This window comes from Macrobrachium rosenbergii, chromosome 42 (assembly GCF_040412425.1).
Source record: "Macrobrachium rosenbergii isolate ZJJX-2024 chromosome 42, ASM4041242v1, whole genome shotgun sequence".
In the NCBI taxonomy this organism is placed as follows: Eukaryota; Metazoa; Arthropoda; class Malacostraca; order Decapoda; family Palaemonidae; genus Macrobrachium; species Macrobrachium rosenbergii.
Genome location: NC_089782.1, coordinates 28,623,364 through 28,640,859, shown reverse-complemented (window position 1 = coordinate 28,640,859; position 17,496 = coordinate 28,623,364). Strand labels below are relative to the sequence as shown.

Genomic DNA, 17,496 nt, shown 5'->3' with positions numbered 1-17,496 from the left:
TTTTGGTCAATTAAACAATAAAGATAAATATAGAAAGTAAGAAATTGGGTCTTGTACCTGAAAGCACTTCTAGTTAACGGTTTAGTGATATATTCATTATAGTTTTATCAGCGAAATAGTGAAACAAAATAAACAACCGAAGTTCTATCGTTAATGAAAACCAAACCGTTCACCGCGAAAAATCAAACAGTTCTTGGTAGTTTTATGCCGGTTAGTTTTTTTTTAAGCAGTAAATTTATCCGGTTTCTTATTCTTTTAGAAGGAGGAGGGATATCTGACTCAATTTCCTGGAAAATCCGTTTTGTCTCATTTGCGCAGTGAATGATGTATGTGATGATGAATAGAATTGTTGAGAGCTGGAACACTTTGATTTAAATATACAGTACATATATACTATACTATTATATATATATATATATATATATATATATATATATATATATATATATATATATATAGTGTATACATACATATCCTACCGAGGTGAAGTCCCTAGACCTATGCCCTTCACACTACCAACGACCAGCAACAATCTACTCATCACTAAGTACATCACTCACTGAACAAATTAACAGACAAAATGGAGTTTCAAAAAAATGGGGTCAAGCATCTACCCAAATCAAAAGAAATGGGGTGGATTTTGGCTTTCGAAAAAGAAATCATAGGCCTAACATATTTTAGGCCGTTAAGCCTAGTTTACTTGATTGTGAGCCTAGGCCTATTACCAGTCTTTTCTCTCACCTTCCTAAATACATCTTTCCCCTGGACGTAATCAACGCAATAAGGATATAATTCTGAACACGTATGATATCAAGGGAAATTATTGGGTATGTTTGGTAACTATTTTAGCATGAAATTGCAATTTTTTTAATACCACAGTGCATAGCTTTCATGTGCCGTAGTTACGCGTCTTAATCCATTTTCTATATTTTTATATAGTACGTTTTCTTTTATATTTTATGGTATACAATACTATTCTCAGAGTACCACGCTTACTAGATGTTAAGCATTTACACACTAACACAAGATTATATATAAAAGTATTTTTACATACCCAGAACTCAATTTCTTAATCTTAATAAACCAAAGGATAAACGGAGCTCATATTATTAGCCATTCCTTTCTAAATTCTTTGTGATATCAGCTTGTTCTGACAGTTACAAAAATCAAGAGATCGATTTCTTTCAAACACTTAAAAAACAAAATATTCACACAAATAAGTTGAGCTCCAGTTGTTGAATGAAGAAATTTTCATTTAAATACTAAAACAATATTCAAAGCCAATAATCATAATTATACAACAGCACTTCAGTATGTTACATGTTCAAGAATACTCAATTCAATGGTTATGGTTTCAAAACCTTTGCAGTGCATTTCTTCGTGTAAAGTTAAACCTTTTTAACGGAAAATAACTGTTGCCAATTATTGTCTTGGCTTTTACGAAGCTACCGTTGACTATTCTTTTGTTTGGCTCATATTAATTCCAAACTTCACCTGACAAAATAATACTTTACCCTCTCATCAACCGTACTTAAGACCATCACGTTTCCTTTAACTTTAGCATATTGCTTCTGCTAATCTTCAATCCAGAACTGTATTTTGTGGTAATATATTTCATATTAAATGTCTTTTTCAATTTCTTTCTGCAGATTTGCGCCTTTTAACATTGTACAGACTCGAACATTCATATGATTGTGTACTTTCCATTCACGGACTTATCTACAATATTGTCAACTTCAACATTTTGGCTACGCCTCGAGAATATTCCAGACATTCAAGATTACCTTGAGAAATGTTTTGAAAAGTGTGTTTGTCGATGCAAGTACATGCCTTCGGAAAGAGAATGGTCGTAAGCAATCATGAAAGAGAAAATGGTCAGATGGTTTGTCTCTTTGGTAAGTAGAATATAAACAGAAAGGTAGGGCTAGTACACTGACGAAATTTGAAAAAGGACTGAGGAAGTTACATAGACTTAATGATTTCAAGAGTAAACATTTATGTCAGCTTTCACTTTTGAGATGGTCGGTTCTGAATGAGGCTAAAGAATGCACTGAAGTTGAAGGAATTAGAACGTAGTAACACCAAGAAATAGGGGGAAGACGGCAGGTTATTTTGGTGGTAGGCCCTAATGGGCAAATAATGACGGTAATTTTTTTTTAAATACGATCAGTACCTTGAAATCATTGCAGATCACAAGGAAGAATCGTTTAGATATAGTGGAATAGCATTACCATGTATGATCGAGTATATGAAAGTTAGGATGTCAAGCCAAGCACTAGGACACATTCGGCCATTCAGCTCCTAATACAGTGAGGAGGAGTTAGAGTGGTTGGAAAGCAAGACAATGAGTTACATAAGCACAAGAATCTACAGGTAGAACTGGGAGAAAACTCCAAGGTTGTACTAAGAAGTAAATAGAGGCGTTTGACACCCTTTTGCATTGTAGAGCAAACACAAATTGACAAGAGACTTTTCAATTGTAAACAGAGATTAACTCAGTACATTTTTTCTATCCAAGGCACCCTTCGTTTTCAACACTGCTGCAACAGTCTTTGCCGTTACTCAAATATCAAAACTTCCTAGATATGGATTTCGGATGAAATTGGGGTTCACGGAATTTAGTCTAAATAGGCAAAGCATTAGGACAACTCCAGCCATTCTGAGCTAGAGTGAAGAGGGAGAGTAAGAGTGGCTGAACAGAAAGAGTAATAAAACTTAAACGAGACCAAGTACAAGGGTCTGAAAGTGAAACTGGGAGAAGCCTCCACAGTTTTACATGGAAGTAATGGCAGAGAAGTTGCACAGCAAGACTGAAGAAAGGAAGTGAGAATGTAAGTAGGGTGAAAGGCTAAAATGTGGGTGCAGCTAGGGGCCTAAGGGAAGCCGCAAACACCCTTCACAGATTAGTTTTGTATTTTTTAGTATTTGTGTATATCTAAATTATACTTATGCAGGTTTCTTGGGGAAAAATAGGCGCTCATGCAGTTCATTTATTAAATAAGTTATAGAAATAAATTTAAATACCATATAAATACAAATTATCTAACACCTACTGGGAGTGTATAACATCAGAACAGAAAAATTATAAATAAATAACCTCTCTAACTCAAGACGTCAGGTAACTAAAATATACAATTATCGGTATAAAGGAAAGACATATTCCTATTCTACTTTTCATCATATATATATATTATAGCCTCCTCTCATCTTCCCAGCGACAGTGCCATCTGCTGGAGTCCGCATGCTAAGATACTTCAGTAGGTGGCACAGTCTACTCCATCATTAAAAAATAAATATTTTTTACCTCTATTTGGATGATATAAATACTTAATCCAAATAAAAGTCTTGGTTAAGATTCAAGTTTAGCAACGACCTCCAGAAGTTATCCGTTCTCTTCGATATCAAGCGGAGACGAAGATTTTGCCCCTATCACTCAAGGTCGTGCAAGAACTGGCAGCGACTTCCATACAGACAGAAGCCTTTGTTATGGAAGCTGAAGCACTGCTTTGTGCGGTACATAGGGTGTTTTGGGTAAGACCTGAGGTCATTTTGGCCATGGGCGTACAAGCAGGCATCCCCGTAACTGCAGTATCCATTATACTGAAAAGACCGACACAACTCTGTCTTATACTTTGTCATGTCGTGCTGACGAGGACTCGCAGGGGACGATGGAGAAGAGCGAGCATCCTTTACAGACAGAGGCCCTGCAGAAGACCCATCTGAAGAGCATCTTCGACCTGGTTTAGACCATGGCAAGAGGTGGTTGCTCCCTTCTCTCAGACGCAGAGATCGCAGCAAGTCCGCTAAGTGAAGGCTACTCTTCTCAGACCAGTCATTTCCATCTCCTCCTGCAGCACCTGTGGAAACCTCCAATTCATCACTGTCATTTCCACTCTCCCCAGAAAATACATTATCATTTTGGGCTTGTTCCTGACTAGTATCAATGATTCCCATATTTTCATTGTCCTCCGACTCAAACCTCCGTCCAGTTTTCCTCCTCCTTCTGAACAAATTTTTCATTTTTCGCTTTCCTGCATTATATTCCTTTACTTTACTGTAGAAACTATTTTTATTCTGAAGGATGTCCAACTTAGCCTTCCCAGTTTGTTCAGAATGAGCACCAGCATCCACATTTTCAGAGTTTGTGTGCCACTTATCTGCACCATCACTCCAAACTGTAGCAGAGTACAATGGAGCTTCTCGCAAGATGGTCTGAACAACTTCGAGATCTTTTATCTCTTGGTAATTAACATTGGCAGGGTAATCTGATGGTGTTGCAGAGATCTCATCAGGTGCTTCACTCTCTGAGCTTATTTCTTTTATTACTACTTTTTCAATTGGAGAGAGACTCAGGGGAGATATGTCTGAACTTTCCAGGGGAAATCTTTGACTGCATTCAGAACTATTCCTTGGTTTTATTTGATTCACAACAACAGTAGCACTCAGTGGAGAGAGAAAAGATTTGGCTTCTGTTTTAGATGTAAAAGAAGAATCTGGGTTGTTGTTCAGCTGTTCACCTGACTGAAGAGATCGAAGAAGGCTGAGGTTCTCCTCCAGTAGGATGGCAGAATTCAAAGCAGTCACCTCATTACATACTGGAAGGGTGCAGGTGAAGAACCTGTTGTCATCATAGACATCATCAGAGCTTATCAAAAAATTTATTTGGCCCTGGAGTGGGTTTGGTGAATAGAGTATTTTTTCCACAGTGTCTGAAGGATTCTGAACTGACTGGCATGCTTTGGTAGGTGTGGAACTTATCAAATGTATTTCAGGAATGGTGTTTCCAGAAGTTTCAAGGAACCTCCAAGTGATGTTGGCAGTATGAGGAAATTCTTCGCTGGATGGGTGATAATGCAGTGCTGCCAATACCTGTAAGCATTCAGAGGAACACTGTCACCAAGGAAAATTATTGTTGGTTAAACTTTTCTTCCCAAAGTAAAACTGTTCCCTACACTATTATCATGTGAGTGATTGTTCATCATCTTTAGTCTCCAAAATAGTTAAATTAACACCAATGGTATTCTGTGCCTAAATCATAGTCAAATAATAAGAATAATAAAGCTCTATTTTGAAAAATTTGGTAGCATTGGCCCTCAAACTCTTGGCCCTCAAACTCTAGGAGGAATATTATACTCACAATTCTGAAGAAAGCAATTATAAAATGCAAGTTATATTTTTTATCTTATATTGGTTTAACCAGACGACCAAGCCATAACTGAACTGAACTGTCATCAGGATAGTATGGAACATCTGTTCCTAAATGAGACGTGAATATTGGAAAGAAGTAATAGGCATCAGGCAGCTAGAGGGGAAAATATCAATGGGATTAAGATTATGATAATTTACGCAGTGGTAAAAAAAACAGTTGAAGAGTGGTGTTTAGACTAGATGAAAACAAGCCCATACATTGTATACTAGCTATGGGATTCCTGATTTGCATAGTATTTGTGAGAAAACTTCAGAGTGGAAACAAGATGCATCTGTGAAATGCTAGCCTAGGTAGTGGCAGATTCCTATTCAAAGTGAAAAGCTAGCCTAGGTGGTGTCAGATTCCTATTCAATGTGAAAAGCTAGCCTAGGTGGTGTCAGATTCCTATTCAACGTGAAAAGCTAGCCTAGGTGATGTCAGATTCTTATTCAACGTGAAAAGCTAGCCTAGGTGGTGGCAGATTCCTATTCAACTTGCATCTTCAAGTATATAACACTGACCTCACTCAGCACATTGGCTTCATTAGTGATGTGAGCATGCCAAATAGAAACTCAGATTGTATAGTTCAAAGTTAAGCACTTTAAAAAAATAAAAAACAGACAGGCGAAAGGGCCCAGAAGACTGAGATAGTGAAAGTAGGTTGAAAATAGTGTAAGAAATGAAATCCATTGTTAAGACAGGCAGCATTTTCTTCACGATCCTCAAACTGAATATAAATATAAATTATCTAGCTTAACAAGCCTGAAAAAATATCAGGTACAGGAAAAATTAAGATTGCGATAGGTTACAGTTACGTGACTATGGAATAGTGACTCACTATTGCAGAAGTTACGTCGAAACTTGAAAATCAAGCCAAGTTCATTCCTGATATGGAGACCCCACAAATACCAGAAAGTTTTTATTATACTTTAGCTCTTAAAATTCATGTCTGAAGCTTCCGTTGATAACACACATTTCAACATACACTAAACAACAAGATTTAGGCCCCCAACCAAAAGTTACTCAGGTACAAATTTCCAGATCTACTTATGAACAGCATGTGGATCAAGAGATCAAATTTCAAATTGCCACACAACAGTACCTCTTTGTTAGCAATAGAACACTTCAAGATGCCTTCTTCAGGGTCGTGGATAAAGGAGCACCTGGCTCCATACCGACAGTAGCCCGTCTGGTGGTACGACTGGCAATTGCGTGTCTTGTATTTACCGTGGCGGGAGGCTCCCCTTAACTCCTGCAGGCCATGGGCATAGTTGCACCTACGTGAGACACAAAAGGGGGGGCATAGCAGGTTATAGGAACGAAACCGTACCTGAAATAAATTGTTCAAGATACAGTTCAGGGAAATGATGGTGTAACTGGAGTAGAATTGATGGAGTGAGCAGATGGTATGGAGTGCCTCATACTCTTTTATGTCATCAACCAAGCTTGTATGTTATTCAGAAAACTGACCATTTCCTCTGGAATTTTTCTGAAATGGCAATACTTGTTTCAAAAGACGACTATCTGAAAAAAATGCATTGGTCACTTATGCAATACATTAACTTTCGTGGAGAAAAACAACCAACTTATTACCAAAGCCCATCTAGACCAGTTTCAACGGCATTTTATTGTTTTATAATTATATAATCACACCTTTAACTAAAGTATTACTTTATATTCCTTAAACTTTCAGTGATCATTAAGTTCTCTTATGAGCTACTCCTTATTAATAAGAACTAGGATTTCAAAATTCTTTAAACAAAAGATTCCTGAGCAGCTTAAACGTTGCCACTACTATCAAGATCATTAGGGACAAATCATAGATGCATCAACTGGACAGTTATAGCTGTATATTCAGTTAATGTCAGGATGGGCCTTGAAATTAAAGTTTACTAAATATCTGATGTCACACAACTCATGGAAAAACTCACGAAAAAGCTAATAGTATATCCACAATCACAACACGCTGCTGCTCCATACACAGGCTACACATACAATCAAATCTCCCCTAGGGGGTAGGGCCGTCACTGCACCTCATGCGGTGCACTATAGGCATTACTTAAGGTTCTTTGCAGCGTCCCTTCGGCCCCTAGCTGCAACCCCTTTCGTTCCCTTTACTGTACCTCCTTTCATAATCTCTTTCTTTCATCTTACTTTCCTCAACCCTCTCCTAACAATTGATTCATAGCACAACTGCTTTGAGGTTTTCCTCCAGTCACACCTATCAAACCTTTTACTGTCAATTTCCGTTTCAGCGCTGAACGACATCATAGGTCCCAGTGCTTGGCCTTGGGCCTAAATTCTATATTCAGTCATTCAATCAATCACAATCAAATTCCGTCTTTTTCAACAGTTGTCATTACCCTTCCCCTGTCTGCAAAACTGGATAAATGAGACTGGAAAAAACAATAAGACCAATGGACTACCGCTTAAAAGACTGAACAATGTAAAATTCTGGGGAGATCATTCTAGCTATCCCCACACTAAACATGACGTACCAAAGTTAGGAATGGAAGAGCCACTTAATAGACGAATTGCTGAGAAGGGCACAGGAGTACAAAAGGCTGAGGATACGAACAACGGGCATTGGTGCTGCATACAAAATCTCTGCATACGAAATAGTCAGATGACAAGGGAGAACCAAAGGGAAGGTTTTTCAGCAGGAGAGGGAATCAAGTCATCTGATATACTTGTGGCAACGAGAAAAACGTCTTTCTTTGAATTGAATTTAGCACAGAATTTAGGCCAAAGGCCAAGCACTGGGACCTTGGCAACGTACCAGGGGGTCAATATTAAATTTCATTATAGAGGTTAATGTCTCTCAGGAATGAAACTACGTTATTAACAACTGCGTCAGGACCAAGGGTGTTTTGTGTGGAATCGCGAATAATGAAGACTTGGGAAAATACCGACCCAGCACTCCCATGAGAGGTTGTTAGGATCTTGCCTTGCTACTGAGCAGCAGCAAGCAAATCAAGGGTCAGAACAGAAGAGAATTGACTGCAAAGGGGAAAAATAGACTGAAGGGGTGACAAACTGACTGAAAAGGTGACAAACTTCTTAAAGCTACAGGCCTCACTGACAAAGGTGCCATGAGGTCAAGGTTTTGGGAATCAATCATGTTTTGTAATAGGTCAAGGGCTGCACCTGGAGAGAGAGAGAGACTTTACCAAACTACTGACTAGTCTTAGAAGGAGTCTTTGGTTTCCTTACAGCGACAGTGAATAGTGCGATGGTGCGGATTAGCATCATGTTCAAGCTGATTGTGAATTGAACAAGAAAAAGGCAATTACTGCCCAACAATTTTTTTAATCAGAGAGACAGCAAACTGACCAGATACTCTTGTTTCTAACCTGGGTACTAGATGGCCAGTGTTTACAACCTCTCACCACATTAATGGTTAAGTATTAATGACCATAGTAAAGGTAAGGTATTTTCTTTCTTTCTTTCATTACGCCCCTATCCCATCCTTCTCTTCCTTACCCCTAACTCTCTCTCTCTCTCTCTCTCTCTCTCTCTCTCTCTCTCTCTCTCTCTCTCTCTCTCTCTCTCTCTCCTCACCTCACCTCACCTCCACAAAACTTCAAATTACCAGAAAACCTCAAACGTGAGTGCCTCCCCGTTACCCACCTGGCACCATACCTGCAGTTGCCATGAACCTGGAAGGACCGACACAGCTCAGTCTTGTACTTTTCGGGGTCCAAGGGCACGAAGTCTTCGTCCAGGGACGCGCACCCGGCAGCGCTCTCCGAGAAGGCTCGATGGTTCCCCTTCCTCCTCCTCCTACTCTTGGACCTCTTCGGGAAATCGTCTGCGGTCTTCGCAGACTGCGAGAGGACTTCGAGGACCTCGACCTGAGGCTCGGGCGAGTTCTCCTCGAAGGGCCACGTCGCGTCCTGCGCTACCATCCAGTGGGGAGGGTACTGTGTGTGAGGAGGAGGGAGAGTTGGGAGAATAGGGGAGGGAATCGGGATTGGAGATGGCAGCGGAGAAAACGCCCTGTAGAAGGGAGTGCGAGGTTCCTCTTCAAGGTTCTCCCAGGGGAGGATCATCGGGGGGAATGATCTTCCTGTAGGTGTGCTACACTGCCTTCCCTGGAGTGGAAAGTCGATGTGGTATAGCCTCCCAATGGGGTTCTGCTTTGTTAACCAATTTCTACAGTGATTATTTAACCTATCTTTTAAATCACTTAATAAATTCAGAATTTTGAACGATATATTACTTAAGGTTCTTTGCAGCGTGCCTTCGGCCCCTAGCTGCAACCTCTCTCGTTCCTTTTACTGCACCTCCTTTCATATTCTCTTTCCTCCATCTTACTTTCCACCCTCTCCTAACAACTGATTCATAGTGCAAGTGCGAGGTTTTCCTCCTGTTACACCTTTCAAAGCTTTTACTGTTAATTTCCGTTTCAGCACTGAATGACCTCATAGGTCCCAGTGCTTGGCCGTTGGTCTAAATTCTACATTCAGCTCAAGGGACTTTTAATACTATGGCATCAACACAAATAACTTATAGAATTACTGCAAATCACAGTCAAATATCCTTCAGCAGGTTAAAATTAGTTTACAAAAGCAACTGGAATAGGAATGGGAATGTATAATGGGAATATATAACATACAAAAGACCATACACTGGGGCATATGAGGTCACCCAACGCTTTAAATAATGTCGAGACAATTTTCACGTGAAGGTGTTAAGTCAGATGCAAGAAAAAGATCATGAACGGAAGTACAGTAAAAGGAACGAAAGGGGTTGCAGCTAGAGGCCGATGGGACGCCGCAAAGAACCTTAAGTACTGCTTACAGTGCCCCACACGAGGTGCACTGAAGGCACTACGGAGTACAAAAGCAAAAGAAATTAACTTTTTGGCTTCTTACCCTGGAAGAGGTGGCATTCGGGAAGAGCATTGGTAGGAGGTTGCCATCATCGGATGTAGCGGGAGGGGGCGCGTAGGGAGGCACATTTGAGGGGGTGGCGCCCCCTTCGCCTTGCCCCTGCAGCAGCCGGTCGAGAGCCGCCGCCGCCTCGACGAGGGACATACTTCGTCATTAGAAACGAGTAGAACCTCTGGGAGGAAGAAGAATCGTTCGAGTTATCGCTGGTAATCGCAGGAAGGCCTCTTCTGAGAACTCTTTGCTAATGTGCTAAGAGAACTAATTAACAGCTACCTATTTAACCCTGAAATCAACATCTGCACAAGGATTTTCCAGGATACGAACCTATTCATTCATAAAACTAGGGTAAAAAAAAAATATATCAGTAAACGTTGAACTGAAATCAGTCATCAAAAAGAGGGCAAAACTCCTAAAAATACTGTATTCAAATTGAAATGTTTTTTCAAACTTTTTATGTTACATTCATTTTCACTTTCTTTTTAAGTTGGTTCTCCCTCCCTCCCTACCTCCCTTCCTTCAAATCAGCCCAGCTAAATCTCAGGACTCGAGCTGGTAAGCTACAAGGATGGTAACCACTGTTAACTTTGTGACCAGCCTTAAGCATCGTCGAACAACAAACAACCTCAACACTCTGCCAGCCTACGTAGTGAGAAGATTTAATATTTTTACGTTTTTCCGTGGTTTTAGTTTGAAATATGCTCTGTGAGACAGGTAGCAACAATTTAAGTTAATTTAGCCTTGTGATTCTGACTTCGTGGGTACGGGAAAACGTAAAAAAAAGAGGAAAACAAAGGAGAATTTCATATGAGCATAGGGCTCTGGTTACTGAGGGAAATATTACGTAAAACACGTGGGCACATTTAAAGTAGTGTATTTACATAAATGACATTAGTACGGGAAAGAGGAACTCAGTAGGTTAAATGAAACTGGGGAATTCCAGCCACAGTCCGAGAATCTTCCACGAAATAGCATCCCTCTGAAATGAGAGATATGCACATTATACGCCAGTAATGAAAATAGACAAAAGAATAATGAATTCGAGGCTGCACTGAGGGTGCCAAAGGAGTAATAAAGAATTAATACTGCCGATGCAAGAGGTGCACGGACATTAGACAAGGGAGATTTCTGGCTTTCTCTTTAAGAAAATATTACGAGACAAAAGCGTGACTGAAATGGGGCTCTTCCAGGGCACTTTACCTTAGCAGATTTTCCGAGGGCGTGTAGAAGGCGGTCCGTGGATGACTTGCGATTTCCGAGGACGAGTTTCTTCCACGTGGTGAGATGCAAGGGCTTCCGTAAAGGGGCAAGGCGATGGGGACTCCTCGAAACTCCAAGCAATGGCGTGTGGGCTCGAGGAATACGGTTGAAGGGCACGAGGAGAAGTATACTTTGGGAAGGGCCACGTTGTTAGGATGCAAGGGCATCGGTGGGGCCAGGTGTTGAGGACGTCTTCACAAGTTCACTCCATATCTTCCAGCCCGCGTGTGTCTGTCGAGACCTTGGGCTTTTGCCTTTATCCTCCTATGGGACAGGGGTGCGCCCAACACAGATGCTTTGACTCATTGCACCTGCTGCCCGCAGGGGAGGTTTTGGCCTGTAAGAGAAACACCCAAGCCAGATTACTTTTGCCTCGAAGGAAAGATCTTTATCAAAAATGGGAGCGCCTTTAATCTTTTAACCCTTGTTTTTAAGTCGATAGACAGATGGTCTATCGATCGGCCGGCTGGCAGTAAATGAACAACCAACAACAACAAAGGAGGGGGGGGAGGTAATTTGCTAGCGAATTCTTGCTAATCATAATACCTCCCCATACAAGATGATGTACATACCTCCTTCGGGTGTGTACATCGATATTCAAGAATGAGCGGCAAATGCTTTACGTTACTCTACATTCTGCCTTGCAATGAACTTTTACTCCTAAGGGTTTTATGAAGCTTGGTTACTTTTAATAACACATTGGGACAATTTTCGTTAACAGAACGCAAAGTGATTTAAACACTTGCAAAAGAATAATTACTTTAGATTTGGTTACCCACTGGTAACTTTATAAAGTGACTCGAACAATTGTGAATTAATTAAGATTATAGGACCACGTATATGAGGCTATGGCCAACAAATGAAAAGAAATGGTTATTGTTCAAGAATTAAAATACACGGTTACTTAATTTTAGATAAAATGCATGCGGTTAGTACAATCTGCCTTGAAGAGGCTGTGTAAATGAAAAACAGCGTTTATTTTTGTAAATGACATCCCCTTTTACACGATACTGTAATGACTATACATATTCGCATTGATAATTTATCTTCGTTTTAACGTACTTGGCTCAGCTATCGTTCAACGCGAGCTGAGGATGACCCACACACCGGGAATTTGACAGTCGTGTGCGGGCGAGAGTATTCGCGAGGTTTTAATTCGCTAACCTTAAACTACGCTAATTTTATGCGTCTACTGCCAACTCAATGTTATGACGGGGCGAGCAGACAAAAGATGTGGGGTAGGACAAACAGCGATCTTGGAAGGAATGGAAGGGGAAAAGGGATAATAATAACAAAGGAAAATTACCAAGACGTTACGAATGAAACTTGACCGCATATGAAAGGCGGGACACGTCCCTCAGAGCTTACAAAGGGGCATTTAAATCACAAGGGCAAGAGTTTATGACTCGCGATTCATTAAAATAAAGATAACTAAATGACTAAAAGAAAGTAAATGATATTGGCAGAAGAGCTAAGGGAAAAAAGAGTAGGGTTTTATTGTGTTAGGCGGGAATTTATCGTCCTACGCCTATAAATTACGGCCGGACTATCACTTCAGTCCCAGGGCGAGGAAAGTGCACCCCAAGGGCGCGACTCCTTCAGGAGGGCTGACACGCACGCCCGGTGCCAAGGTATGGGCGCAAGGGCGTGCCACTTCTCACTCTGTTATTCTTAATGACTTGTACATTGTGTGGGGAATGGTATCCCGTATTTAATTGCCTCTTGTGGGGATAATTTAAGGGAAGATTAATAAAAGGTGATAAGAGATAGAAGTTCCTGAGGAACGGAAGAAGATAGAGGAGGGCCTGACATTCCCTTCTGGATTAGGGGTGCCAAGACCTTCGAAAGATGAAATGGTGGCACAGGTGCCAGGGAGCTCTAGAGCTCTTTGTAAATTACCTGGAATGTCCCACGCCCGTGGTAATTTCGCCTTGAGCCTTTCTTAATGGGACAGTCGTCCTCGGCCGGGGAAGCGGAGGGCCCGCGACCGGAGGGCGGCACGGAGTACCACCTGGGCCTGCTGATGCGACAGCTGACGCAGGAGTGTTCCGTGCGGGTTCTACCATGATCCGTCGCGGCTCTTGTAGTTCATCGGCCAAGTGAGATATGGCAGAATCCTGACTTGCAATTGCGTCGGCGACGGGCTGAGGCAGAGAGGAGGCGGTCGGGGGTGGCGTGAGCGGCTCGCAGGTAACGATGACCAGCTCAGGCACGGGTTGCGAGGCCGCACCTGCAGGTGAGCTTCCGCGGTGGTCGGGAGGAACCGTCTCTCTGACCGACGCTGGTAGCGGTGCCAGGCCGGGGAAGAGAGGGGTCCTGAGTTGGATCCCGTGAATGGAGATCGGCGTAGCGCTCTGGCGCTGGCACTAGGGCAGAGTCAGGCGCTATCAGAGGTTTCTTGGGCTCGTCGGTCAGGACGGACGAAGCTTGGCCCTGCTCGGGGCATGCAAGTGGCACCGGCAGGAATTTGGCATCTCCTGAAGGGAGATTTGATTGGGGCCCTGGCACTGGCACTGAGGCAGGGCCGGGCACTGGAATGGGATCGGGAACCGATCGAGGGGGCCACTGTACATTGTACTCAGGTGGCACTGGTGGGGACTGCACGTCCTCCTGGTACCCAGGGGCGCCAGTCTTGGCTGAGGAGAAGCGGGGAGGATTACTCGCTCCCGCGGAATGATTCGGGAATGGGGACCCCTAGATTGTCGTGATTTCGGTGGGGACTGAAAGTCCTGTCCCAGGATGACGTCATAGCCTCCGGGGAGATGGCTTGCTACTGCAAGATTGCAAATTTTGGATTGGTGAGGTCGTGAGACTCTCAATTGGACCGTAGGGAGTATCATTTTAAATTGGTTTATTCCCTCGATCGTGACGAGTCTTCGTCTATTGACGATAGCTCCGTAGGGAACTCTGTCCCTTCGGATGAGGGAGATTTGTGCGCCCGAGTCCTCGAAAGCAGTGACTCGGCGCGCGGGCTCGCTACCTCGTGGAGGGGCCACGTATACAGGCCCTTCGGCGGGAGGGCCTAATGACTTGGGATCTGTGACGGCCAAGGCGACGGTGGGAGTATTTACTTTATTATTGCGTGGGCATTTTGCCCATGCGGGAGAATGGCCATAGACCTTGCACGCCGTGCAAAAGGTCTGGCTAAAGTCTTTCCGCGCTGCCCCTGTGGAGGGCGCAGGCGAGTTATTTGTCGGTTTTCCGGGAGAGAGAGGAGCCGGTTTCTTGTTCCGGCACTGTTCGGAGGAATGCCCCGTTTTCTTGCAATAATGGCAAGTTAGGGGCTTGCCGAGTTCCCATTTTTGTGGGAATTTGAACCTCCGAGGAGGACGGGGATTTATCTTCCGCCCCATGGATCCTTCTTGAGGGTGGTGAGTTTCCCACATGTCTGCTATTCGGCAACACTCGGTGAGTGTTGCTGGGGCTTTTTCCACTATATGAGTGGCGAGGGCAGGAGGGGCGTAGCGCAGGAAGTGCTCGAATTTAAACCGCTCGAGTACCTCGGCGGTGTTAGTGGCTCCTTCGGAATCGAGCCATTTTGTCAACGCCCGCTCCGAATGGTACGCCCAATCGGACCAAGTCTGGCCTGCTTCTCTGGGCTGCTCTCTCCAACGTCTCCTCCACCGCTCGGGGGTAATCTCGTACGCCTTCGTAACTGCTTGGCGTACGGCTTCCCAGTTTCCCCCGATCGTCTGCGGGAAGGGCGTGGTAGGCAACGAGGGCCTTTCCGCCCAGGAATTTAGTGAGAACAAGGGAGAGTTCGCGGGGAGAGATCGCAGCATTCCAGGACTCGTTCGGCCCTTTCAAGCCATACTTCAGGCTCGGACTCGGTCCATTTTGGCATGAACGAGTGAGCTTGGCTGAGGGCACTCATCCCCGCGGCAGGGGGCGGGGGGGTGGCGGGCTGTCGTTCTAGCATCTGGAGCTCATGGGCGCGTTCTCTCTCTCTCTCCTCACGTTCTCTCTCCCTCTCTGCACGTTCTTTATCCTTCTCTGCACGTTCTTTTTCCTCCCGTTGTTCTTGAGCGATTCGTTCTCTCTCCTCTCGTTGTTCTTGGGCAATTCGTTCCCTCTCTCTCTCTTCACGTTCTCTCTCCCTCTCTTCACGTTCTCTTGCTCTCTCCGCCTTGGCATCGTCCACTCGTTCTTGAACCCATGCTCTCAGATCTTGCCCCGATAGTCCCATGTCCTTCCCAGCGGACATGTAGAATTTGAAATCCTCGTTTTGTTGGGCTCTGGTATTAGCCATCTTGGAATAATGGGTATAGGATATGTCTGAAAAGACTCTTTGTTAAAATTGGATGTGTCTTGGAAAGACGTGGTTGTTCTTGGCGAACGAAGTCTAATATGCGTCTCGGAAGACGTAGTTGGATTTTGTCACGCTCGGACTTGGCCGGCTGTAGCGTGAAGTTAAGGAGTTGTTCTAACGAACTAGAATGATCAGTCCCGTAAGGGCTTAGATGTGTGTGAACTACACTATATAATGTCTCAAAAGGACTTAATTTTGGGTTCCCGCAGGAATGAGAAATTCTCGCCACGTGCGACGTAGAATTTTTTTTATGAGTCTCTGAGGACTGGAATTTGGAGAAATTCTCGCCACGTGCGACGTAGAATTTTAGGAGTCTCTGAGGACTGGAATTTGGAGAAATTCTCGCCACGTGCGACGTAGAATTTTAGGAGTCTCTGAGGACTGGAATTTGGAGAAATTCTCGCCACGCATGCGACGTAGAATTTTAGGAGTCTCTAGGACTGGAATTTGGAGAAATTCTCGCCACGTGCGACGTAGAATTTTAGGAGTCTCTGAGGACTGGAATTTGGAGAAATTCTCGCCACGTGCGACGTAGAATTTTAGGAGTCACGTAGGACTTGGAATTTGTGGAATTTGGAGGAATTCTCGCCACGTACGACGTAGAATTTTAGGAGTCACTTAGGACTTGGAATTACGATTCGTCCCTTAGGACTTAGAAATTACTAACGGGAAACCCAAAGAAAAATGTTTGCTGGGAAATGAATGGCTACACACGCGGGCATGGGCGGGGGGGGGGGTGCAGGTCGTTTGGCCAACACCGGAGGTATTTTTAGATTCTGTGTGAATGACCCGTATATGTATAGACCGTCTGGGATTCCGGGGAATTTCCCAGTCGTCTGAGAGGATAACAGTACAACGGCCTAGTAATTTTCCCTATAAGCGGAGTTTAAATTTCGCTTTCCTAACACCTAATCGAATTCTAACTACACTGAGAGAATTTCAGCAATGCAAGCTGACTTCGTCGTGTCCCACGTGGGGATTTTATTCGCGCCTAGATAACAGTTCGCTAATTCGAAATGCGAAGTAAAATTTATCACAGAGGAATTTCTTTCGCACTATTCCTCGAAGCAAGGATATGGCAAGGATTTTAACACAGGAATTTTCGCACTATTCCTCGAAGCAAAAGATATGGCAAAGATTTTAACACAGAGGAATTTCGCACTATTCCTCGAAGCAAAGGATGGTTAGCACTGGTTATTTCCTAACTACCTATCCTGAAAGGCATGCATTAACGAATCTAATACGGCGGTTCTTTTCTCTCAGTGATTACATGCGTCCCTATTTCTAATTCCTAGGAACAGTCACGATTGTAAAAAGGTTTTGCTAAGATTAACACATTACTTACGTGGAATTTTCTGGATCTGTGTGCTGGTTTTACACAAAAGCTTCGTAATTGTCTCGTACCCAGCTTAGCTTTGCTAATAGCTGATCTGGCAAGTTGCAAATGCAATAAAGCAACACTAGGGAACTGCGACTGCAAAACGAGATCTATGGCCAGGTCGCCATTTTTACGTTTTTCCGTGGTTTTAGTTTGAAATATGCTCTGTGAGACAGGTAGCAACAATTTAAGTTAATTTAGCCTTGTGATTCTGACTTCGTGGGTACGGGAAAACGTAAAAAAGAGGAAAACAAAGGAGAATTTCATATGAGCATAGGGCTCTGGTTACTGAGGGAAATATTACGTAAAACACGTGGGCACATTTAAAGTAGTGTATTTACATAAATGACATTAGTACGGGAAAGAGGAACTCAGTAGGTTAAATGAAACTGGGGAATTCCAGCCACAGTCCGAGAATCTTCCACGAAATAGCATCCTCTGAAATGAGAGATATGCACATTATACGCCA

The 17,496-nt window shown here is 43.1% G+C and overlaps 1 protein-coding gene across 7 annotated transcripts in view; it reads right to left on the bottom strand.

Annotated features, from left to right (window-relative positions):
* Window positions 1–2,976: 2,976 nt before the first annotated feature.
* The window catches only part of LOC136828128 (uncharacterized), a 56,364-nt gene continuing 41,844 nt past the window's right edge, over window positions 2,977–17,496 (bottom strand). For 4 of the 7 annotated variants that reach the window (XM_067085929.1, XM_067085926.1, XM_067085930.1 and 1 more), the window contains 4 exons: window positions 10,066–10,255; window positions 8,819–9,282; window positions 6,291–6,465; window positions 2,977–4,869 (listed from right to left, as the gene is read on the bottom strand). In XM_067085929.1, coding sequence (XP_066942030.1) covers window positions 3,430–4,869; window positions 6,291–6,465; window positions 8,819–9,282; window positions 10,066–10,227 — 2,241 coding nt within the window. In that variant the 5' untranslated portion in view covers window positions 10,228–10,255 and the 3' untranslated portion in view covers window positions 2,977–3,429. The remainder of the gene's footprint in view (window positions 4,870–6,290; window positions 6,466–8,818; window positions 9,283–10,065; window positions 10,256–17,496) is intronic. The other 3 variants (XM_067085932.1, XM_067085931.1, XM_067085933.1) reach the window with 1 other exon arrangement.